The sequence below is a fragment of the Talpa occidentalis genome, unplaced genomic scaffold (genome assembly GCF_014898055.3).
Source record: "Talpa occidentalis isolate TD23 unplaced genomic scaffold, MPIMG_talOcc4v2.1 talOcc4.2, whole genome shotgun sequence".
NCBI classification, from domain to species: Eukaryota; Metazoa; Chordata; class Mammalia; order Eulipotyphla; family Talpidae; genus Talpa; species Talpa occidentalis.
Window position 1 is genome coordinate 109,804,989 of NW_023602073.1, and position 24,771 is coordinate 109,829,759.

Here is a 24,771-nt window from a genome sequence, read left to right on the forward strand (position 1 = left end):
CACTGCTTACAGTTTGTGAAAATCAACACAAATGTACAAATAACTCATGAATAATTGTGAACACAGTATTTGAATGGATGTTTAATAAATATGCATTAAAAATCTAATTACAGTAATGAAGTTTACAGCTGAAATTTTAATCCAGCCCTTTAGAAATATTAAATGTGTTTTTCCTGATTGTGCATTTTTCTCACAGCAGTTGGGTAAACATTTTAAACTGGAAATCTAAATTCCTTATATAGTTTTGATTTCATTTAACTAAGCATGTGTTCTTTTTTGGCAACAATCTTCCTTCTCTTTGTGAAGAAGTGAAGCTCCTTTTATCCCATAACTGTTACTTTGAAGAATTTTGATCAGTTCTATCTTAGCACCGATGAATATATGGGATAGCAGAGGAACAATAAAATGCAATCTGAAAGACTAGGTTGTGATTTTGGTCATCCTTTAGTACTGGATCACTCATTTAATTTCCATTAATGATATTTACATTTTCTCATCTGTAGAATGATATTCATTATCCTAACTGTCTTCATCACCAATCATTTGTGAGGCTCAAGTAAATTATTACATGAGAAAGTCCCTTGAAAAGTGTTATATGGGATATGCTTGGAGTAAATGAAATACTAATACTGAAATACTGAAAAGAAGTGAGCAGAAATGGTATAAACTCAATTCCATACAAATTAATAAAAACACTTTTACTTTGGAGAGGATTCACTTATATTTACAAAGGCAAAAAGCCCTATCTGTTTCAGTGCTTTGAATTCTAGAAAGTGCAGTTTTGAGTTTTCTAAGATTGTGGAAAGGGCTTCCGTAAATAACCATGGATTCTTTGTTTTTAATCTTCTGGACTTAAATATCTTTTCTCTGGATACACTGAATACCTAGAGGTTCTTAGAAATTATGAATTACTGCCTTCATGACATTCAAAGTAAGTTGTTGAAATTTGACTTATGCAGGAAAATCACTATATGGTAAAATATCTTCATTTAGTAAGAAATGTATACTGTTTTCAAAAAGAAACTTACATAGTTGTAAGTTATTTGCTGTACAGCAAGGCCTGAAGATAACATTTTGTAGAATCAGAATATTGGAACTGAAGAGGACCTCTGGGTCATGTATTCAAACACGAATGTACAAATACATAATTTTTGCCTTAACTTTCTTTTTTAGGTATCCTATTCCTCTTTGGACAATTCTGATTTTTTTTTTTTTTTAAATTCTTTAAGGAGGCTGAAATTTGAGCCTTGCTGTAACTTTTCCGCATTCATCTGACTCTTTCCTCAGGAACAACATGACATAATTCTAGTCCTGATTGCACATATGACAGTTCTCCAAGTATATCAAGACCCATAATATCTTGTTTATTTGTTTACTGATTCATTTATCAAATTATTGGGTGCCTCCTTGTCCCAATTTCACTTGACAATCTTTAAAATATTAAAGACTGACTTTGTTTTTCTATTCATTTCCCAATTTTCTTGGTGCCATTATATGCTAGATATAGGGTGCTGGGTGGGAGGTGGTTACTATGATTCTTAATATCAACTGTCCCTTATCCTGTTAGTCTTATGGCATGTTTTCTAGATCCTTAGAACTACATTCCTTTAGCTACTCACTCTAAAAATGTGGCTCCCATATCTCAATATAGCCCTTCAGATATGTCTGGAACAGTGTAATAGGTTACATTTTCTATGTACTGTTGCTTTCATGTCTCACTTTGATATTCTTTAGGGTTGTTAAGACAGATCTCTCCAGTTTGTATTCGAGTCGTTACTTTTTCTATTTTAAAAATAAATCACTTTTAATTATAAAATACTATGTGCACATAATAGAAAATATAGAAATGACAATTGTTAACTGTTCAATTTTTAAAGTTTATCTGTTGAAGGGTTGTATTCATTTAGAAAAGCACACATTTAAGTGTAAAGCCCACTCAATAATCATGAAGAGAGTAGATATGTGTAAGTACACCTAAATGAAGACATTTATGGTGTCCAGAGGCTCCTGTTGTGCACCCTCTTGCATTACTAACAAAGGTAATCAAATCCTGATTTATACTATTCATTTATTTTGCCTGTTTTTAACCACTTGTTTGTATTATGGGATTGCATCCTTACCCCCCAAATGTTTAGACAGGCTTTTCCTCCAAGGTGTCCAGAGTAGGTTTTTTCCAATATGTGTCACCTTGGTATGTGATCTAAGGTGAATTGAGGCCCTTGGGGGCTTGGAAAAAACTATCATCACAATGTAGAAAATATAGATTGCCTAGATTTTGTGATATCTGTAGAAATAACTTTTTTTTTTTTTTAAATCAGAGAAACCTGTCTTAAAGCAGGGTAAACATCTAGAAATTAGTTTTTGTCTTCTGAAGTCATCACTTCTTGTCTAGAATCCCCAGGCCCTTAGCCCATTTCTCACCTCAGAATATAAACCCTTAGTCTGTCCCATTTTTTAGAACTTACAGCCATGTAAATTCACCATACATATATAATTAAGTCTCCCACTGCTCTGTCTGATGTTAATTTGTTTGTTTATCCAACCTGACATGGGGAAATGTTCTGTGCTCTGACAGCATCTTTCCCAGGGTACTGCCAGTATTTTGGGTGCAGTTACAGTTACACTATCTGTTGAGCTCACTACTGATTGTTTTCAAAGTTTTCAGCACAGAGCTTTGTGCACTCTATAAGGTTTTATAACTGTTGAATTATTTGTTTCTGACTGAATTCTTTTATTTGACAGATTTTCAATTGATTCTTTTCAGTATGAGTAAGTTTTTGAATGTTGGTAGTATCAGCCAGTTTTTGTAGCACATCAGTATCATCTTGAATCATCATTCAACATTGTCTCCCAATTTTGTATCTTCATATTTGAGCACATTATGGTCATTATATCTTCATTTAGTGCCAAATGTATTAATGTTTCATTTTAAAAGTTCAGAAAGATATACATGAATCTAGTTTGTCGACATTCTTAAGTAAACTATGTGAGATACAAGGGCTTTTAAATTTATTTATTTAAAAGATTTATTTATTTTTATACAAGAATGGGGGTACAGGCCAAATGCATGAGAGGGTGAGAGGATTCACCAGAGACAGAGCGGGGAACAGAACAGGCAGACTAAAAAAATACACTGCTGAGGGGAACAGTGGGCGAGACAGGAGAGGTCTGCTTCGCCATGTGGAATTCTTGCCGGCTGGGATTGAACCCACGCTGCAGAGACTGTGGACAGCTTCACAGTGTGGCGCTCAACTACCTGCACCACCAGGGAGGCCCCAGGGCTTTTAAATTTATGTGGAAAGGGATTTTCTCCGTCTAACATTTGAACTTTGGACTTTTCATAGAAAAAGCTACTGCTGTAGGTGGAGTTTGGAGAGTGTGCTTATTAGCAGAGGCTGGTTGACCCTACAGCGCAGGCAGGGCAGGGCCCTAGCAGGGTCTAAGGAGGAAGAACCCACAGGAGGAGCTCCAGGAGGCTCCAGTACTTCAAAGGAGAGGGCCTGAGAAAGGTTTACGTTTTAATATTCTGTTGCCTGGCATTCATAAATGGGAGCAAGCTTTCACTTGCTCCCATTATGGTAGTTTTAATGAAGGCGAGTGACATCCTGGTGGTTTTGGAATCTAGTTTGTTCTTTCATTCTATTTACTAACTTTTTTTTTTAAGAATTATTTATTTATGCATACAAGAGCTGGGGTACAGGCCAGAGGTGCGGGATACGGGGTGGGGAGGTAGTTGAGAGGATTCACCAGAGACTGAGTGGGGAACAGAACAGGCAGACTGAATGAAATACACTGCTGAGGGGAGCAGCTAGTCAGGAGAGTTCTGCTGTGCCATGTGGGTTGCTTCCTGGCCGGCCAGGGATCGAACTCGTGCTGTAGAGGCTGCTGCAGAGGCTGCGGACAACTTCTTGGGTTGCCTCTTAACTCCTTGCGCCACCAGGTAGGCTCTTATTTACTAACTTTTAAGGTATTTTAGTTTCTTCATTTATCTACCTCAGACCTTCTTGAAAAAGTAAGATTGTGTGTGTGTGTGTATATATATATATATGTGTATATATGTGTGTGTGTGTGTATATATATATATATATATAGAGAGAGAGAGAGAGAGAGAGAGAGAGTGCTGTTGGTATGTTGAATGAATAGTAGGCACTTATTAGTGTTAGTGTGATACTGTGATTTATAAGAAATACATATATTGGTCATTCAGGTGACCAAAGTATATTTCTCATACATAGTTAGTCTTCATTCACAGTTTCTGCTCACAGCACCCTTAAGAATGATAAAGCTGTCTCTTGTTAGGTTAATGAAGTAACTTTTTGGAATGCGTCTGAAGATGGAGACCCCTGGTTTTCTGGGAGGGGAAAGGGACCTAGAAGTGGAATTCAGTTGCCAAAGACCAATAAGTGATCGATCAGCAAGGACATAAGTAAGGAATGCCTAAGTAAGGAAGCCTCCATTAAAACCCAAATGGATTTTTATTTTATTATAATTAGTCTTTTTCCTGGTCCTTTATTTAGCTTTTTAAAATTCCTGCTATGAGTGAGACCATCCGGTATTTTTCTTTTTCTTTCTGGCTTATTTCACTGAGCATGATCACTTCCAGCTCCATCCATGTTGCTGCAAATTGCAAAGACTAATTATAATAAAGTAAAAATCAAAATCAACAAGCAACTGTAAACCAGATACACACTACTGGGGTGGGGGAAGAAGGGAGTAGGATCAAAACAAGGAGGGTGGGAAGTATATGGGGATTATAACCAAGATGAAAATGCATACATTGCACAAAAGTGAAAAATGATGTAAAAAATATGTAAAATAAAATTAAATTAAAAAAAAAACAAAAACAAAACCCAAATGGAGGAGGCTTTAGAAAGCTTCCAGGTTGGTGAATATGTGGAGATTTGGCGGACAATGGCATACCTGGAGAGGGTGTGGGGGCTGCAAACTTTTTCTCCATACCTTTCCCTGTGCTCATATGTCAACATTTCCTCATATATGTTAAGATGTTGCAGCATTCCAGGTATCCCCATTTTACAGGTAAAAGTGCTAGGGCAGGAATGAATGAGTTTTTGTCCTAGACGCCTTGTGAAGACAATTAGGGGAAACTTGGAGAGAAGTTGACTTTCCCTCAGGCATCATTGGCAGGATGGTGATCACATGCCAATCTCCCATGAGGAGAGACATTACCTTGGTTGAGAGTGGAAATGGTGGAGTCAGGAGACAATCCAGAGGGTGCGTCTCCAGAGCCCATACTGCTTCCACTATAACAAATTACTTCCCTGTTGTATCTGTGGGTATAGGTACTCTGCCACTCTGGCAGTGGTAACATGGACAGATTCCTTATTTAGCCTCTCTGTGCCTCAGTTTCTTTATCTTTAAAGTAGGTATGATAGTTACCTCATTTAAGGTGGTTGTAAAGATTGCATGAGTCAATGTATGTAACATACTTGGAAAAGTACCTGGCACTTAGTAAGTGCTCAGTAACTCTTAGCAATTGTTGCTGCTGTTATTAGTTAGGTGATCTTGGTCAATTTACTTAACTTGCAATGCAACTGGTCCAAATCACAGACATTTCTGAATTGTCAAAGTTTTATAACTGGTCTCCCTGCTTACACTATACATCTTTATTGACATATAATTCACTTCCACACAATTGACCTATTTCTGCTTGCACTATGCATTACTACCATCTTATTTTTCATAGAGTAATCTTTTAAAAAATAAATCATGTCACACTCCTGGTCAAAACCTTCTATTTGTTCTTAATCCTATTTATAAAATCCACCTTGTAAGACCCTTTGTGATTTGTTTCTTACTCTCCTCTCCAACTTCATCTTGTAGTACATTCTACCTCCTTCATTTAAATCAATCATATAACCTAACTTTCTCGTCCTTGAACTGTGAAACTTATTTCCATTTTCACTTTAGGATTTTTGCCCCATCTCTTTCTCTGCTCAGGTTTTTCCTCTCCCAAATCTTCCTCAGAGATGACTCCTTGAGACCTTCAACATAAATAGTACATCCACTGAAAGGCTAGTCCTTATAATTTCTATTAAGCTCTTTGGGATGCCCATGTTGTTGACCGGAGGCCCTTGAATATCATGCTCAATTAATTTCATCATGTACTTTCTGATCCTTTCTTGCTTCTTTATTTAATTTTTTCCTACTATCACTCTTTGCACTGGAATGAAGTTGCCACAAGCAAAGGAAATTGTTTTTCTAGTGTTTTATCACTGGTATCAAGATCTATTTGGTTTTCAGCAGCCATGAATGAATGAATGACTAAGCAAATTTACCTATGGCATTTCAGTTATTTGTATGATAGTAGTATTGTGAGGATTAATAAAAATAATTCTGTGAAATTACTGTCCCTGGTACTCAGTAAATGTGCACTGCTGTTAATAGACTTTTGTTCTAAAACTCCTTAGTTTTAATAATCTTTTTTAAAAAATGGTTCATAATCAGCTTTTGTCCTCAAACTTGTTTGAAAATTTGAGGAAGATTGTATTTTTAGTGATCTTGCTTCAGAAAACCCCCCACAAATTCACATATAATTTCCTTTTAATTTTAGAAATCTTCCGGATATCCCTAGTTCCCCATACTCCACTCAAAACAAGCTTCTCATGTTAAGGCTTTGTTCAAGAAACCTGTGTTTATATAACACTTCTTATTAGGACTATTACTGACAATTTGCTTTTTTCTAATTTCTTTTGAAATTGTGGTATGAGTTACCTCTTTTTTTCTGTATTACAAGCTACCATGTGCCCTTAATAAGAGCGTAATTGTGGTTTTATTATATTTATTAGTGAAGTCAGTTAAGTGCAGCATATTAGCATAGACTGCAAGACAGCAAAACTACAGAAGAATTTTGTTGTTTTAAACTTCTGTCTTATGAAGAAAACTTAAGAATTGGGGAAGATTGCCTCTTTCCCTGTTGAAAGGGCTCCTGCAAACCTGTTGAACATTCCTGAACTCTACTACACCTTCTGTAAGAAGTATGAAGGCACTAAACCTACAAAGTGCCACAACATAAGAAGGGCAAGAATTCTCTGTATACCCAGGGAACGTGGCCTCACGACAGGGAGCAGAGAGCCTGTGGTGGACAGACTACACCAATTTCCAGAAAAAGGCTAAAACTACAAAGGAGATCGTGCTGAGGCTCAAATGTACTGAGCCCAGTTGCACACGTAGAGAATGCTGGTCAAGACATAACAGGCATTTTGAAAAGGGCAAATGACTTAATTCTACGCTTCATCTTTTGTTTTATTATGAAGACAATGCTATCTGTGTTGACCTAAAAAAAAAAAAAAATGGTGGGGTTGGAGGGGGAAGTCTAAGTAATCACAAATATGCTCAAAGTCTGGGGTGAGGGGCTCATTTTTTTTTCTTGGGGAAAAATAGAAGTAATTATTAAAATACTACCTAGGAAATTATAATAGATTATTCAGATGCTAGGACACCACAGCCAGTAGGATGTGGAACATAGTGGGATTTTTCCAAAATTTACTTTAGGAGAATGTTGTCAAATAACATACAAAATTAAGGTATTTGAGAGAACAGTGCAGACTTTCAGGACTGTAAAATATTCCATTTTTATTTGTAGATTAGTGTGTGGATCTTTAGAATGGCATTTTCTTACTGTCCATTTGGAGTACAATAAGATAAATTAATATAAATCAAAATAATATGGCAGCAGCATCACATAATTTGTGTACACTGATGTAGTAACAGATTTAATTTAGTGCAGCTTTTGAGAAGTCTTTTGTGTTTCAATTTATACAGCTGCTATTCAGGCCTAAGCTGGCCAATCTCTCAGTCTTGAGTGTCTTGCTTGACTGATTCTCTCTTGTTTTAAAAAAGAATCTTTTTTTTTTTTTTTCCTAGAGCAGCTTTAGGTTCACAGCAAAATTGAGTGGAATGTATAGGACTTTCCCATATGCCCCTGCCACCCCCATGGAGGTTCCCCCATTATCAGCATCTCTCATAAGAGATGTACTTTATTATAATTGATGAACCTCTGTAGACATATCACAATCACTCGAAGTCCATAGTTTACATTAAGGTTCACTCTTGTGGTAGCACATTCTATGGGAGTGGACAGGTGCATAATGACATGTAATTACTATTATAATATCATACAGAGTATGTAGCAGGTACTGTTTACTGGCGAATATGGCATTGAACAAAACAGACAAAAAATCCCTGCCATCAGGGGTCCTCCCTGGTGGTGCAGGGGTTAAGTCTCAGGGCTAGCAAGCTAATGCCAGCCACTGCAGCCACAGTTTGTTCCTGGCCAGGAAACTGACCCACATGGCACAGCAGACCTCTCCTGGCTCGCCCGCTGCTCCCCTCAGCAGTGTTTTTCAGTAGATCTGCCTGTTCTGCTCCCCACTCTGTCTCTGGTGAATCCTCTCACCCGCCCCACGCCTCTGGCCTGTATCCCAGTTCTTGTATGCATAAAAAATTTTTTAAAAAAGGGCCTTCCCTGGTGGCGTAGCGGTTGAGCACTGGGCTGTGAAGCTGCCCACAGCCTCTGCAGTGCCGGTTCGATCCCCGGCCACCAGCAAGGGTCCCACATGGCCCGCAAACCTCTCCTGCCACGCCCACTGCTCCCCTCAACAGTGTATTTTGTCAGTCTGCCTGTTTTGTTCCCTGCTCTGGCTCTGGTGAATTCTCTCACCCTCCCGCGCTTCTGACTGTACCCAGTGCTTGTATAAATAAACAAATCTTAAAAAAAAAATCTTTAAAAAAAAAGCATGAAAAGAGAGTTCTTTGAAATATGTTCATTTAAGAGAGGCTAACATTGCATCATATATTTTTGTTTATAGCCTATACAGTCCAGACACCCGAGAATGTTTCCCCAACTGCAGCTACAGAGGCTTATTCAAAAGCTTTGGCTGTTTGCCATGGACCGCTGGACCACTATGACTTTCTGATCAAAACTCATGAGCTAAAAGATGATGAACATCAAAGAAGAGTCATTCAGTGTTTGCAGAAATTACATGAGGACCTTAAAGGATATAGTATAGAGGCAGAAGGTCTTCTTTCAAAGGTGAGTTTTATGTGATATTAAAGACTGAACAGTTAAAGGTACAAACATATTATAAAATTGATCAAATACAGTAGGACCTGATCATAAAACAGCTTGGAAAATTCCTACAAAATTTTTTAAACATAATCTGTTGCATCCCCATTCCCGACCTTCATATTGTCTTCCACCCTCTGGGGCATTCAGGTTGCTTCCTATTTAGGTAATCATTGATGCAGTCCAGTCTAAATGAAAACTGCACAATTCAGTTTTCCCCTCCGTCTATCTCAGACCTGTCCAAGATCAGCAGTATAGAAAGGGGAGTGATTTATTCTTCCTCTTTCCCTCTTTTCTCTGCTTGTTTGGCATCTCAGGTCAGAATGAGAAGGATGAATGATTATAGTAGAACAGCTGTTTGAAGTACATTAAGGGCCTTTTGTGTGATAGGTGCTGACATGCTAGCTCATGGTTGAGGGGTGCAAGACTTCTTCAAGACTCCCCGCTGCTCCACTCTTTGTCCTCTTAGGATTCAGGGGTATACCTCACACCACTGCATTCTGTTGGGGCTCCCTTGCCCTTGCCGTTACAAGTGGAGTCCTTTTGGGACAGCTCTGGCCAGGTCACCTTTTATGGTGTCCAGGTAGCACAACATCTTTCTCCCACCACTACTGCAAGGGTAACTTTGCTTAGCCTCTTGCTTTCAGCTTTCTCCAGATAAGAGGCAGGCACCAGTCTCTGTCTTTGTCCTCTACACCCCCTTGCTCCAGGGGACACACATCAAGTTCTTCCATGAACTCTTCTGCACCCTGCTTTGGTACCCACCATAGACTTCCTAAGCTGAGCAAGCATCCAGCTGGGGAGGGAAATGCATGCATTGTCTTCCACTCAATCCTCATGTCTTTGGGTGCTTCTTTTAGGAACTACTGCACTTGGCGTGAGGTTTATCTGGGAGAATAGCCACAGAATTCCTTACCCAGCTAACAACTTTCTACCTTGATCACTTTCTTCAGTCCTTTATGGTTTTAGGATTTTGTCTTTCTTTTTTTTCCCTTTTAAGTAATTCCTGCATGGATGTGACTAATGACTCCTCTTAGAGTGTAGGGAACTTGTCTTTCCTTGTCCTTAGCTTTTGAGTTTTGCTGACATTCTGAAACAGCAGAAAAACTCCAGTTCCTTATCTTATTGTAGAAGCCAGTGTCATTGTGGTGTCATCTTCAGACATAAATAGTAATAAAATTTAGAATATGGTTCAATCTGAGAAACTAGTTTTCTTTTAATTGACTGACCAAATCACCTCTCCTTTGTCTCCTCCCCAACAAGTATTATTTTTATAAGTTCTTTAGAGGAAAGGTTCTTTATAACATGTTAGTAGTACTTTATTTAAAAACTCTAATGGAAGTAATTTTGCTTTTTAAAAGGCAATTGAGAATATAATTAGGTAGTTTCATTTTTATATAAAGAACAAGACTGCGCTAACAATTTTTGGTTAAAGGGAATAGTGTTATTTAGAATACAGAATGAAATGGAGCTTTAGACTAAGGCTGCATGAGCAAATAGCAGTGAAGTGTGTCTCCATTACACAGCCCAGCCTCATAGAGGCTGAGCCAGTTTTCCACAGCGCCAGTGGCTCTGAAAACTTTGACAGCTTGGCAGGTGGCAGCACAGGCTCTCCTTGATTCTCACTCCAGTGCTCTGCCAATCATGTAATCCTCTTACTATGTTGTTGCTTTTCCCCCACATCTGTTTCCGTTTCTGTTTGTTTTACCAATTTCTAAACGTTCCCCCTATGTCATCGGTGGGTTAAATTCCTCAGTAAGACTCTAATAGGATAACCAGTCATTTCCTCCCTATAGGGGCAAAGCTTTCACAACAGGTTTTGCCCTCAGACGATTGGGTCTCTGCATAAGGTGCCAGTTGGGCTCCTGTGAGCATGGCTGTTCTCTTAGCACAGTGGTTCCAGGAAAGCCTGATGAGTTATCCCTATTGATCACCAAATGTCCCTCTTTTTTCCATAGTTCCCCAAATTTATGGATGAGTAAAGAAATAAAAAGTTTGGAAAATAGAGACTGCTTGTGTACTGTATACTTAATTATAGTTTGCAGGACAGATGGTCTTCCAAATAAAATAAACTGGTTATGTGTCAGAGCCAGGAAACAAGTGTTTTACTTAAGTGGATTTTTTGTTATCTGAGAGTTAAATTGCTTTCATGAATTTGGCATCTTGTTCCCTTTCTAGTCCTCTCCATTTTGGAAATACAGTCCTTTTTTTTCTACTTCTCCAGTATGTATGTTCCTTAAGGCTCATCTTATAATGGTTGGTGAACTAACATCCAATTAAAAGTATCTTTTAATCATTAACTTATCTGACTGTCAATTCGACTACAATGGTTTCTTTTCTGAAAATTATTGTTTGGCTTATCTTTGGAGTATTCTCCCACACTTTATTTCTTAATTGCTTATGATGGGTCTGCCTAGTGAATAACCCTGGTTTTATTATGTAATTGTAATCTTATGTAAGCAGGAGATCTGACATTCAGGTAGTTTCAAATGTGTCTAATGAAAGCTTATATTTGTCATATTCTAAAGTATATATGAATAAGTGTTAAGAAGCTTGATCAACATCTCTTTGTTGTAGTATTTGTCTTTTAGTTTCTTATGCCTGCCAAATCTTTAACATTGAAAAATACCCAAACATCTAATGTAATTTGAGTAAAGCATATATAAAAGCTTTAGTTTTGAAGATTATGAAGAAACCAGAAACCTCTTTTTAAAAACAATACTGATATGCTGATTATCAGAGAAGGAAAATTTGGGCTATTAGATTTTCCACTGATAGAACAACTTACAGAGTTCTTAGCTTTGGAAAATAGGATTTATGATCTTATGGGCTTTTGATTTCTACCTCCCAGCTTCATTGAGATATTATTGATAAATAACATAAATAAGTTTAAGGTGTAAAATATAATGACTTGATTCTCATATTGCAAAATGATTGCCACAATGAGATTAGTCAACACCTACAGCTTCTCACATAATTACCATTTTTCTTTTTTTGTGGTGATAGCATTAAGTATATAACTCAGTATTGTTAATTATAGTCACCATCCTGTACATGAGAGCTCCAGAACTTATTTATCTCATAGCTGGGAGTTTGTACCCTTTGACCAACATCTTGCCTTTTCCCCCCAGCCCCTGACAACCACCATCCTCTCTTTTTTTATGAGTTCAGCTTGCTTCCTTATTTATTTACATATTGTAACATTGGTTTACAATATGGTAACACTGGTTTACAACACTCTCTGTGATTCAGAAGCATAGGATCACACCTCCTCAGATGCATGTCACCACACCACACCCATCACCGAGGCACCCTCGGCCGTCCACCATAATCCATTGTGAAATTGGACTTTTTTAGAATTCTGCATATAAGTGAGAACCCACGGTATTTGTCTTTCTCTGAGTTATTTCACTTATGCTATATGAGTGTTTGATTTTGTTTTTAATGGAGATGTTTAAATATTCATTATCGTCTACTTCTTTTTTTCATTGTACTCCTAGGAAATTTTCTGAAAGGCTAAGCTATAATATTAAAATAAAATATACCTTCATAAGATGCCAGGATTATTAATTAATGAGAAAAAAATTGATTAGACTATTAGGCTCTTTCACCTACCCCTATAACAATGTTTCCGTAATAAAAATGTGTAACAGTTAAGAACAAATGACCATGCTATATGAGCAACAAACTATAAAAAAATGAGCATTTATGAACACTTCACTTTTGTTATCAAATAAAACTTACAACCAGGTTAATCTGACACATTTAATATATGCATAATTGTTATTGTGCTGTGAGGTAATTAGGCATAAATGGTAAGTAGTTCATGTAAATCACTATAATTAGAATTACTTTTACACAGCCAAATCAAGCATTTCTAGAGTCAGGGAGGGAGAGAATTAAATAGAGTGTGGAGCTACTCTGAAAATCGCTGTTTCCATTAATCAGAGGTATACAGGCAACTAGGTTTTTCATCTCATAGCAGGAGATCATAGCCCAAGAGACCTGGGAATTGGGGTGGGGAGGGGTGTCAGGAAGCACTTAACATTACTTTTCTTTTTCTTCTGCTCTCCATCAAATAATTTTCAAGTTTTCCCTAGTGAGAAATGATTATTTCCATCTTCCTCTACCATCCTACTGTCTTATTTGGATACCTTCTTCTCTCCCATGAACAATGCATTTAGTAGGTTTTAGAAAAGAACTATCCCGCCTTAATCTAAGGTCTTATTCTGAGGTCTTGATACTTCCTGTGTTCTGGCTTCTGGTGTCTCAGCCCTGAGACCAGGATACCTGGGATTTTTGGCTATGGATTTTTCTCTTGGGAGATATGGGAAGCCCCTTGTCTGGGACCTTCAGTTAGTTTATCATAGAATCTTCAGAGATATTTCTAGCAGTTTGTCAGTTTTTTCTCAGTTCTTCCCTTTTTCTTCCAGCTAAGGGTAAACATTAATTCTCTTCATTCCTCTTAGTTCTGGCATATCCTATAAAGTAGGTTGAGTGGTGTGATTTAGGGAAAGCTTCTCTGCTCCCTGGAACTTTATCTTTTAGAGAATCATAACCAACATTGAATACAAAATAAACAATAACTATACAGCTATAATTGTATTAAAGAACAGAATTTTTAAAAAAATGAATGTTTCTTTTATCAAAATTTTATGGAAGCTGAAGCAAAAGCATTACATCCTAACATGGTTATCTAGAAGGAAGTAAGATTGTGGGGCAAACATTGCTCTTTGAGGACATGCCAAAGACTCATTTAAAATCTGAAATTTGGGAAACAGAATGTAGTGGGCCTGCTTTATACTCCAAAGTACTTAATATATTTAGTTAAAACTTAAAGTTTTGTCATGGTTCAACAGGTGAAATTATACTGTCATCATACATGACAATGTCCTTAAGAAACTTCTAAAATGAATTTAAAGAAAGGGGGTGTAGCCCATTTTTTTTTACTATGTTTAGGGTTGGAATTTTATCTATCATTATCAAACAAACCTGTACAACAGAATTATGTAGACTATAAAGAGGCATCAGTACCATGGAATCTGTGCTGCAATTAGAGTCATGTCTCTAGACCAGTAGTCAGCAAATATTTTCACATGAAATCTTTTAGGCTATAGGGGCTGTATGATCTCTGTTAAGTTCTGCCATCGTAGCAAAACAACGACTAACAATACGTCAGTAACTGTATTCAAATAAATATTTATAAAGACAGGCATTTGGCAGGACTTGGCCTACAGGCATAAACCTCTAGTTAACTGCTACCTGGCTAGATTTGAGGGCTGGTAGGAGACCATTAATTGTATTTTAAGTTGACTAGAATCTTTCCAATCTAATTTCCCATTACTTACTTCCTTACTTATACCTGCTTTTACTCACTATTCCATTAGGTAGACGGACAAAGGAACAAAAGGAGAAAGTCCAGAACATTTATGGAAACTTGATATACTATCGAGTTGGTACTGAAAATCAGTGGGAAAAAGATTTTTAAAGTTTATTCAATATACTGAAGTGAGATAATTGATTATATGAAAAGTAAAATGAGATTAGGTACCTACTTCTCTAAACATAAAAAAACTAATTCCATAGAATTAATGTCCTGAATTTAAAGTGAAACTTGGAATATCTTTATGAACTTGGGAAAAGGAAGAATTTCTTATATAAGTCATGTAAGTCTAAATTATAAAGGTAAAAATGTATAGATCTGATTTTAATAAAATTTGAAACTAGTAGTCAACAAAAAGCACCATAGAAAAAGTGAAAAGTGGGCCTCCCCGGTGGCGCAGCGGTTGAGCGCTGGGTTGCAAAGCTGCCGGCGACCTCTGCGGCGCCGGTTCGATCCCCGGCTGCTCCTCGGCCACCGAAGGAGGGTCCCACATGGCGCGCAGACCTCTCCTGCCGCCCGCTGCTCCCCTCAGCAGTGTACTTCGGTCTTTCTGCCTGCTCTGCTCCCCGCTCTGGCTCTGGTGAATTCTCTCACCCTCCCGCGCTTCTGACTGTACCCAGTGCATGTATAAACAAAACGAACGAACAAACAAACAAATAAATAATAAAATAAAAAACATGCCTCTAAAAAAAAAAAAAAAAAAGAAAAAGTGAAAAGTGTGCCTCCCTGGTGGCACAAGGTGTTAAGCCTCAGAACTATGAAGTTATCTGCAGCCACTGAAGCACAAGTTTGATCCCGGGCCAGGGAGCTAATCCACATGGCACATCAGACCTCTCCTGTCTTGTCTGCTGTTCGCCTTAGCAGTGAGTATATTTCAGTCAGCCCGCCTGTTCTGTTCCCCTTTCTGTCTCTGATGAATCCTCTCACCGCTCCCCCCACACCTCTGGCCTGTGCCCCAGTTCTCGTATGCATGAATAAATAAATCTTTTAAAAAAAATGTGAAAAGCGTACCACAGACTAGTAGAACATATTTGCATCAACGATAATTGACTATGGATTGTTATCTGGAACAAGAACTACCAAAAACAAAAAAGCTCCTAGCAGTTCATTAAAAAAATAAAGAGGGGCCTCTCTGGTGACACAAGGGGTTAAGACGCAACCTATGAAGCGATTCGCAGCGATTATGCAGCATGAGTTCAATCCCTGGCTAGGGAGCTACCCACATGGCGTAGCAGACCTCTCCTGACTCCCCCACTACTCCCCTCAGTAGCATATTTCAGTCAATCTGCCTGTTCTGTTCCCCACTCTGTCTTTGGTGAATCCTCTCACCCCCCACATCTCTGGCCTGTATATATGCATAAATAAATAAATCTTTAAAAAAAAAGAAAAAGAAAAACTAAGAAGATTCAGTTTTGAGGGAATAACTAGCAGGTATCACAAAAATATCCAGATAAATAATTCAGAGTATATTTCTAAAATAAAATGTTGCATAAACTAACATCAGGGTTGTTAACATCAGGAAGGACAAAGGGGGACCAGTGTTTTCATTACTTAAATTTTGGGCTAAATATGTAAAAGGAGAAAGATTTGGTGAAACTGGGTGGTAGGAACCCAGGTATTCAATATTTTCTCCACTTTAGTCTTTTTATAATATTTCACAATAAAAATATCTTTAAGTGTACTAAACTTAAGTAGCAGGCTTTTTGACATTGGTCTTGGCAATGACTTTTTTTTTTAACAATGATAATGACTTTTTGAATTTGATACCAAAAGTGAAGGTAAGAAAGTAAAAATAGATGAATGGGATTACATCATTACTAAAAAGTTATACATAATTTACTAAAAGGCTGCACATTCATAACAACATAACCTATGGAATGGGAGAACATATTTGCAAATCATATGTCTGATAAAGGGTTAATATTCAAAATATATAAAGAATACATACAACTCAATAGCAAAAAAACACTCAATCCAATTAAAAAATAGACAGCAGATCTGAATACATATTTCTTTCAAAAAGGAAACACAAATGTCAGTAAATACATAAAAAGGTGCCCAACATCAGTAGTCATCAGGAAAAGGTAAATCAAAACCATGATGAGTTATTATCTCACCTGTTAGAATGGCTAGTATCAAAAAGACAAGAAATAACAAGTGTTGGCAAGGATGTGGAGAAAAGGAAACACTTGTGCACTCTTGGTGGGAATATAACTTGATACAGCCTCTAGGAAAACAGTGTGGAAGTTCCTCAAATTGTTAAAAATAGAGCATCATACAATCTAGCATTTCCACTTCTGGGGGTTTATCTGAAGAATACAAAAACAGTAAATCGAAAAGTTGTCTGCACTCCATGTTCATTGTAGCATTATTTACAATAACCAAGACATGGAAACTATCTAACTTGTCTATGGATAAAGAAAGTGTGGTATGTATACAGTTGTAGTCATGTCACTTAATGACATTTTGATGAATAATGGACTGCACATGTAACAGTATTCCTAATAGGATGTACTATGTAATCTAGGTGCGTAGTGGTAGCCTATTAGTTCTGTGTAATTATCATCTATGGGGTTCATGCATGGACAAAATCACCTAATGATGCATTTTTCAGACTATATCCCATTGTTAAGTGATGCATGACTGTAATGAAATATTATTGAGCCATAAAAAATGATGGCAACAACAACATAGACTCCAGGGTATTATGCTAAATAAGTCAGAGAAAGACAAATAACATATAATCCTACTTACATGTGAAATCTAAATAATAAAATTTACAAATCAAGCTCATAGATACAGAGAACAGAGTGGTGGTTTCCAGAGGCGGGTGTGGGATTGGGTGAAAGGAGTCAAATGTACAACTTCCATTTATATATAAAATAAATAAATTGTTAGGCTGTAATATACAGAATGGTCTATGTTTAATAATACTGTATTGCATATTAGAAAGTTGCTATGTGAGTAGACCTTAAAAATTTTCATCAAAAGAAAAAATACTCTTTGTAACTATGTATGGTGATGGACGTTAACTAGATTTATTGTGGTTATCATTATTCACTGTATACAAATATTGACTCATTATGTTATGCGCTTGAAACTAATATTATATGTCAATTGTACCTGAATAGAAAAAACGGATAAAATATATTACCCCAAAAGAAATTGAGCCATTTCTTATGCTAGTTTTTCAGAATTTTAAGATTATCCTACTCCCCGCATTTGCCAGTTATTTAGTTACTTAAATAGGCTTAATTATACTAGTAAACTGAACAAATTGGTGTACTTTAGGTTACAAAGGTTTTTTTTGCAAATCAGCTGAAGGCATTTAAAAAAGATTTTCATTTAGAAAGAATTTATGGGTGTTAACATGTACAGTTTTTCAGTTTTAAAAGATCTTCTTAGAAACCTGAAGTGATCTACTTTTACCAAAAGCTGGTTTATGCTGAGAATGATATAATGCTAGTTTTAAAAAGATGTAATTACGCTCAGAATTCCAGCTGTATCATTGTCTCTGTTTCTATCATTTTGGAAGATAATAATGGAATGGTGAGGGGAATAGGGAGAAACAGAAAAAGTAATATTCCTGCATTTTAAACAAATTGAAAACAGTACTTTTAATTTTAAATGCACCACCCTTATTATCTAATTGTCCTAATGGAAATAGGTTGGAGTAGCAGGTTGGTAGTAACTCACAAAGATAGTGGACATGCTATTTTAATTTAAAACTTTGATGAGAATCACCCCAACTTATTTTTTAATGCTAGAATGTTAATATCATAAGGAACAAAGACTAAATTTAGAATGATTAAATCAAAATGTTTGGAATGGTAGATGATGAATGTTTTCTTTGTAGTAACAATGAGAAAAGAGTTAAAGGACTAAGTTTGGTAACAGTGTTGAATAGAATTGTCTAACATGCAAATATGCAGATACTTTTGAATGATTTTAAATTTAGTTAAAAAGTTAAAGTACTATAGGAATTAGTTCACAAATAATAATTCTGAGTTGAAGCTCTGTTTTTCATTTAAGTAAAAATCTATACTGGGCATGCATGAACATATATGTTTTGTATAGTAATAGAGTATATTGAAATTAATTTTTAAAAATTCTAAGGCTAAATATTATGTTCTTTTCAGGGTTTGTGCCTGAGTGTGTTACATAAAACTCAGGGCTTTCACTAAAGTGATAGATCCTCAGGGAGATGGTGTAATGAAAACACTTTGGACTTTAAAGTTAGGTTTGAAATGTATGTTCATTTTGACTCTGAAAATATAGTCTTAGTTTTGCTACCTAATACATGGGCATGATACCCCATTCCTAAGAGTGGAGATATTAGTCCATGAGATTTTAAGTTTTGTGAACTAAACCAAAACAAACCCTAGAAATCAGACTGCAGAACTGAGGCTGCCAGAGGGGAGGGGTGGGAGAAGGGAATACAGGGCTCTTTGTTAAAGAAGACATCCTTATTTGTAATAAGCATTGCAAGTTTTTATTTTGCACTTTATTATTTGCCCTTTTTACCCTTCTTAGCTCCCCCCACGCCGAAATATTTAATAACACTGATTTTAATGTATCTGTATATTCCCTTATGGTTTTTGCTTTCTGGCTTGTGAGATATTATACTTCAAGATTGTAAAAATAAATTCACAAGAGGGCCTTCCCCGGTGGCATGGCGGTTGGGTGCTGGGCTGAGGGGCTGCCCGCGGCCTCTGCAGCACCGGTTCGATCCCCCGCCGCCGGGTGAGGGTCCCGCGTGGCGCAGCGGACCTCTCCTGTCTTGCCCGCTGCTCCCCTCAGCAGTGTGTTTCCTCAGTCTGCCTGTTCTGTTCCCTGCTCTGGCCCTGGTGAATTCTCTCGCCCTCCCGCGCTTCTGACTGTGCCCAGTGCTGGTATGGATAAATAAATGGATCTTTAAAAAAAAGAAAAAAAAAATTCACAAGAAGTCATTTATAAAGATGTTGATGAGAAGGATTATGAGAGAGGTGAAGCATTTAATTTGTGGGCCATGTTTCCTGAGAAGGTGGGGGTGGCTGAGATCCAGAAATTGTTAGGCTGTATAGGAAAAGGACCATCGTTCTTTGTCACAGGAGGGAGAGTGGAAAGGCTAGGTGCAGACAAGGTGGGATTGCAGTTTCATAGAGGAAGTTTAAGGGGTTCCAAGCTAATGCCTTCTGTTTTCTGTGTATGAAGAAGTAGGAGTCACAGCTGCAAAAAGTGATGGGGGAAGTATGGTTGAGCTCGAAGGCAGATGAGAAGTTTCCAATCATTGCAGAGACAGAGGGAACTGACCTGGAACACAGAATTATTGACTGTCTGGAGGGACTGGTGAGAGGGTCCACTCTGCAGGCCTCTCCAGCTTTTCCCAGGACTCTTCAGAAGTCTGAGGGAATGTGTTGGGAAGGTAGATATCTTAATAGGAAGTTTCTCAATTTTTAGCTATCCTTATATTTGTTTCTAATTGTATCACCTTATGGTCAGAGTATGTTGATTCTTAATAAATTTACTGAGGTTTCCTTTATGGCTTAGTGGAGGTACCATATTTGAAATTGTACTCCATCTTTTTGAATGTGTTCTTGATTTATTTGGTATAGTGTTCACATAGATGTGAATTAGCTTGAGTGTACATTAGTGTTGTTCAGATCTTTGAGAGAGGTATGTCAAAGGGTGTGATGTTTCTTTTTTCATAGTCCACAGCTTTGGTCAGACGCAATATCAGTCAGCACATGAAGTTTGCAGTCTTCAGCGGGAGTGAGTGGGCCTGATTAGGTGCAGTTAGCAGGAACTCCCCTGGTGTTCTGCCTGGTACACAGCAGATAAGGAAATGGGGTGTGTAGTGATGTGACTTACCAGGAGCCACAGGGCTCTAAGTAGCAGAACCATAGTTTATATCCAGACCTTTTGGGTTTAACACCTGTACTCTCCTGCCATATCTTCTATGTTTAGTGGAAGTAGGTGGTAAGTTACCCCACCTTCCCTTATCCTTAAGCTTACCATCTACACAATACAGCGTCCCTGGATCATCATCAAAAACTCATTAGAGAAGGTATCATCATCCTACTTTATAAATTCCCTAAGATACAAGTAACATGATAAATCTTTCAAGTGGTTGTGAAAGGAACTTTATTCATGTTCAGATTTTCACGTCTTTGTCTAGTGTTAAGTGGGGATTGGATACATATAATCATCCTGGCAGGAAATAGTTCACAGCAGATGTTTCCAATAAAGACAGAACCAAGAGACAGACTTATAGAGGCCTGGGCCAGGCAGGCCTAAGGCAACACACCAGGTTGGGAGAAGTGAAGAGGAGCTGCGAGGGCCTCCCATATGGTGCAGCAGGTTGAGTGCAGTGCTGTGAAGCTGTATGCAGCCTCTGCAATGTGGGTTCGATTCCCACCAGCGATGGAGATACTCACATGGTGTGGCAGACCTCTCCTGTCTTGCCCACTGCTCCCCTCAGCAGTGTATTTCGGTCGGTCTGCCTGTTCTGTTTCCTGCTCTGTCTCTGATGAGTCCTCTCACCCCCTGCACCTTTGGCCTGTACCCCGGTTCTTTTATAAATAAATCTTTTTCTTTAAAAAAAAAAAAAGAAGAGCTGGGAGTAAGCTGGAGCTGCAGGGAGGATCTCGTTTTCCAGAGGGATGCAGCCTGGCCAGACACTGCACCCAAGCAGGGAGGGAATAGCAGAGAATGACCCCAACTTCTGTCCACCTTCTCCCTCCCACGCCTGCAAGTAGTGTCTCCTAGGGACCCAACCAGCAACAGCCAGCCTGCAAAGTTAAACCTTGCAGCGCAGAACAGGACTGAGGAAACCTCTGGGGGAGGGAAGCACTGGAGAATATTGGCACTGAGAAACTACTCTAGGGTGAGATCCTTTGAGACTTGAGAACATATTATAAGAAATCAAAACATTAAGAAGGAAATTTAATATAACTGAAAAATAGGGTAAATTGTGAGAAATTGTAAATGGGGATCATGTAAATGATGTGGGTTCCTGTGTAAGTTAGTCATTTTAAGGGAAAATTGTGTGAACCTAATTCTCCTTGAACTCACTGCTGTGAATAAAGAATTTTAAAACTTCATTAAGATCCATTTTACGGCCTTCTAAATAGTATTACTGTTCTCCATTTATTCTCTGTTTTCCCCTGAAAATACAGATTTTTAAATCTTTTGAAATAATTTCAGTATTTTTGAAAGATATTTTTATTAGGGGAAAATTAACTTGCCTTTTTAAGTGAAAAATACTTGGAGAATATAGTATCATTCGACAGATGATATGTAACATTTATGGTTATAGGAGTATTTGTTTTATCAATTTATATAGAATAAGATCTGCATCTTAAACTGTATGTTATGCTAGCTGTGAGTTCAGCTGTTTGGGGAATTCTTTGGCACTTTACAACTGTCTTCATCTTCTAGTATTACTGTAAGATACAGTACAATATAATATAAATTATAGGTATAGTTTTTTACCTGCAAAAGTGGTCTTTCAAAAATATGTTGAGTTTGAGTGGATGAGACAGAAGATAGGACCGAGGGATAATTTTTCCTTTTAGTCAGCACTGAGTTTCCTCCATGCTGCCATCTTCTTTTCTCCACCTGTATTATTATTATTTTTTTGCCTTGATCTTCACTGTTCAGCTTATGTATCATGTGAACAGCACTAGAGTAGGCCCCCAATATTCCTGCAAAGTGAATTGCCATGACACTCTCAGTTACCTCATACAGAATGTGGCTTTCAAAAGGTTTCCAACACAGAGATTATTAGGTTGTATGTAAATTTACCAGTTTGAATCTGTTCTAAAATTAAAAGCATAATGCTTCTTTCTGGCAAGTTGGAAATAGGATAACCAGTATACAAGAATGGTTCCATAAGTCTTTAAAGTAAGACAAATGAAAGGTTTTGGCAGGAGCGGGACCTTCTTCAGTTGAAATTTAAGCATAGATGGAGAGTTGATGTGTGGAACATTGTGTTGAAAGCATTAGCTGGCAGAATTGAGCCCAAGAAGTTCCTTTTGCCTAAATCACGGTGATGTCTAGAAAGGGCATTCTGGATGCGGGGAGTGAGCTTTGGTAGTGAAAGCTAAGAGGGACAGGTTAGTGAGAGAGCTTTCTGAGACGGGCTGGAGGTAATCCATAGATTTAAAAATAAAAGTATTAGGACTAGATCCTAAAATCTAGCATTTAAGAATGTTCCCTGCCAAAATTTTGACTGCTGCGGTTGGTGCTCAGTGGCTTAACCTTTGCTTATTTCTGCTTTTACCCTCTGTGATTCTCTGCTCAGGTATACCTTGGTTTTTACACTGGTGTTTAGGAACAGTTGCAGTTTGAAGGTTACTCATCTAAGTGTAACACAACTTAGCATGGTTATTTGCTTTTGTTTCTTTGCTAAAGCCTTCCCTCCTGTTTGGGCCTGGATTGATTGATTTCTTAACATGTGGACCCTCTATCATCCCAGGGCTACCTGGCCAGGAATCTTCGTATTTTGTGGAGTCTAGATTTTCTTCTTTCTATTTTTGGAAGATTTTTTGTGGCCCTGTGTGTATAGAATGTCAATTTTCCATTTTTGCATTTGATGGACAGATTGAAAGGATTAAACTAGATAGTATTGTCCCTCAAATTTGAAATGCCTTTACCACTGTTTGTAAACTGTTTTCTTGGCCTCCTCCACCTCCCTTAGGCACTGCCGGTGTTTGCAGGATCATCTTTATGTCTTTAGTGGCCTGAAATTTCAGGATTGTGATTTGGTATGGGTCTTATCTTCCTCACTGTGTTGGGCATTTATTCTAGCCTCCCAATCTAGAAATCTTGTCCTTTAGCTTTGAGAAAAACCATTGCATTATTTCTTAGTGGATGTCCTCTCCTTTTCCTCTATTTTTTTTTCAGACATTGAACCTCCTGAATTAATCCTATAATTTTCTTATTTTTTTTTATTGTTTCTTGTTGCTGTTTATTTGTTATACTTTCTGGAATATTTCCTTAACATTGGCTTATCTTCTAATCCTTCTTTTTGAAATTTTCTATTTTTTTATTGTTTATTGTTGCTGTTTATTTGTTGTATTTTCTGGAACATTTCCTTAACATTTCCTTCTAATCCTTCTTTTTGAAATTGTATCTCTGTCACCATATTTTAAGTTTCAAAGTGCTTTATTTTCCTTTTAATGTTCCTTTTTCAAAAATTGCATTTTGTTCTTGTGGTTTTAATGGTACCTTTTGCTGTTTATGGAACCAGTTTCTTCTTGACTCCCTCTCCTTCCCTGACGTTTGTTCTGTTCTCTAACTTTTATCTTGCAAGTGTTTTTTTTCCTTCTAATTTCTACTGATTCTTGATTTTCAATTCATTTTAGTGTCTTTTCAGATACTAACAAGCTGATTGACAGCTCCATCTTAAGAAGTGTGTTGACTAGTGTGCTTTACTCTAAGATGATTAGATAGAGATAGAGACCCAGCTTTTTCTTTGGGAAGACCCCACACTTAGTGTCTTTTTTTTCCTAAAGAACTTTACATTTCTCCAGAAAAATCCTTCTGATATCTTGCTTGCTGGGAATGAGTAGGCTGCTATTGTTAGGGGAATCCATTTGGAAATTGTAGTTGTAGGGGGTAGATAGGGAGTGAGGAGATTGTATCGTAAAAGGGATGGATGTAAACTCAAGTCATAAAACTTCAGAGCCCTTGCTCTGTACCACCCTGCTTTTTGTCTTTACTTCTAAAACCTAAGTGGGGATTCACAGGCTTTTACATCAAGTTTTTCATGCTTATTGTGTTCAATAACCCCTCTTAGTCCTGTATATAACAGTTAGGAACACCATGTATATGATGCTATTTAATAATTATTTCCATGTTGGAGATTTATAATTTGTTCTTAATTTGCAGCTTTTTTCAAGGAGCAAACCTCCAAAGGGCCTGTATGTTTATGGAGATGTTGGTAAGTTGGTTAAAATAAATTTTGGGTGATTGAAACAAAAAGTTTTCCAATTTTCACTCAGAAATAAATTGTATTTCCATCCCTCAATCTACTGTCAACAAGGGAATAGAATGGGGCGAAGTAAAAAAGGGGGAGTGAGAGAAGTAGGCATTTATCTTAGTTTTCACTTTTACTTTTACTTAGTATATCTGAGACGGGATTAGTTAGTATGTCAGGGTGCAAACATTACTTAATGTATAATATGAATAGTTTTCAGGCAAGGAAATCATCTACAGATAGGTTATAAGATAAATCAGAATCTTTTTTGCACAGTGCTATCTGGCTCAGAGTAATATTTTTAAAAAGGAAGGCCATTCTTTTCATTTTTAATTTCCACTA

The 24,771-nt window shown here is 37.4% G+C and overlaps 1 protein-coding gene across 3 annotated transcripts in view; it reads left to right on the forward strand.

Moving 5' to 3' along the window:
• The window catches only part of AFG1L (AFG1 like ATPase), a 135,665-nt gene that overhangs the window by 5,775 nt on the left and 105,119 nt on the right, over nucleotides 1-24,771 (forward strand). For all 3 annotated transcript variants that reach the window (XR_005126910.1, XR_008553311.1, XM_037520180.2), the window contains exons 2-3: nucleotides 8,829-9,052; nucleotides 24,342-24,393. Coding sequence is in view for 1 of the 3 variants with exons in the window: in XM_037520180.2 (XP_037376077.1) it covers nucleotides 8,829-9,052; nucleotides 24,342-24,393 (276 nt within the window). In the remaining 2 variants the exon portion in view is untranslated. The remainder of the gene's footprint in view (nucleotides 1-8,828; nucleotides 9,053-24,341; nucleotides 24,394-24,771) is intronic.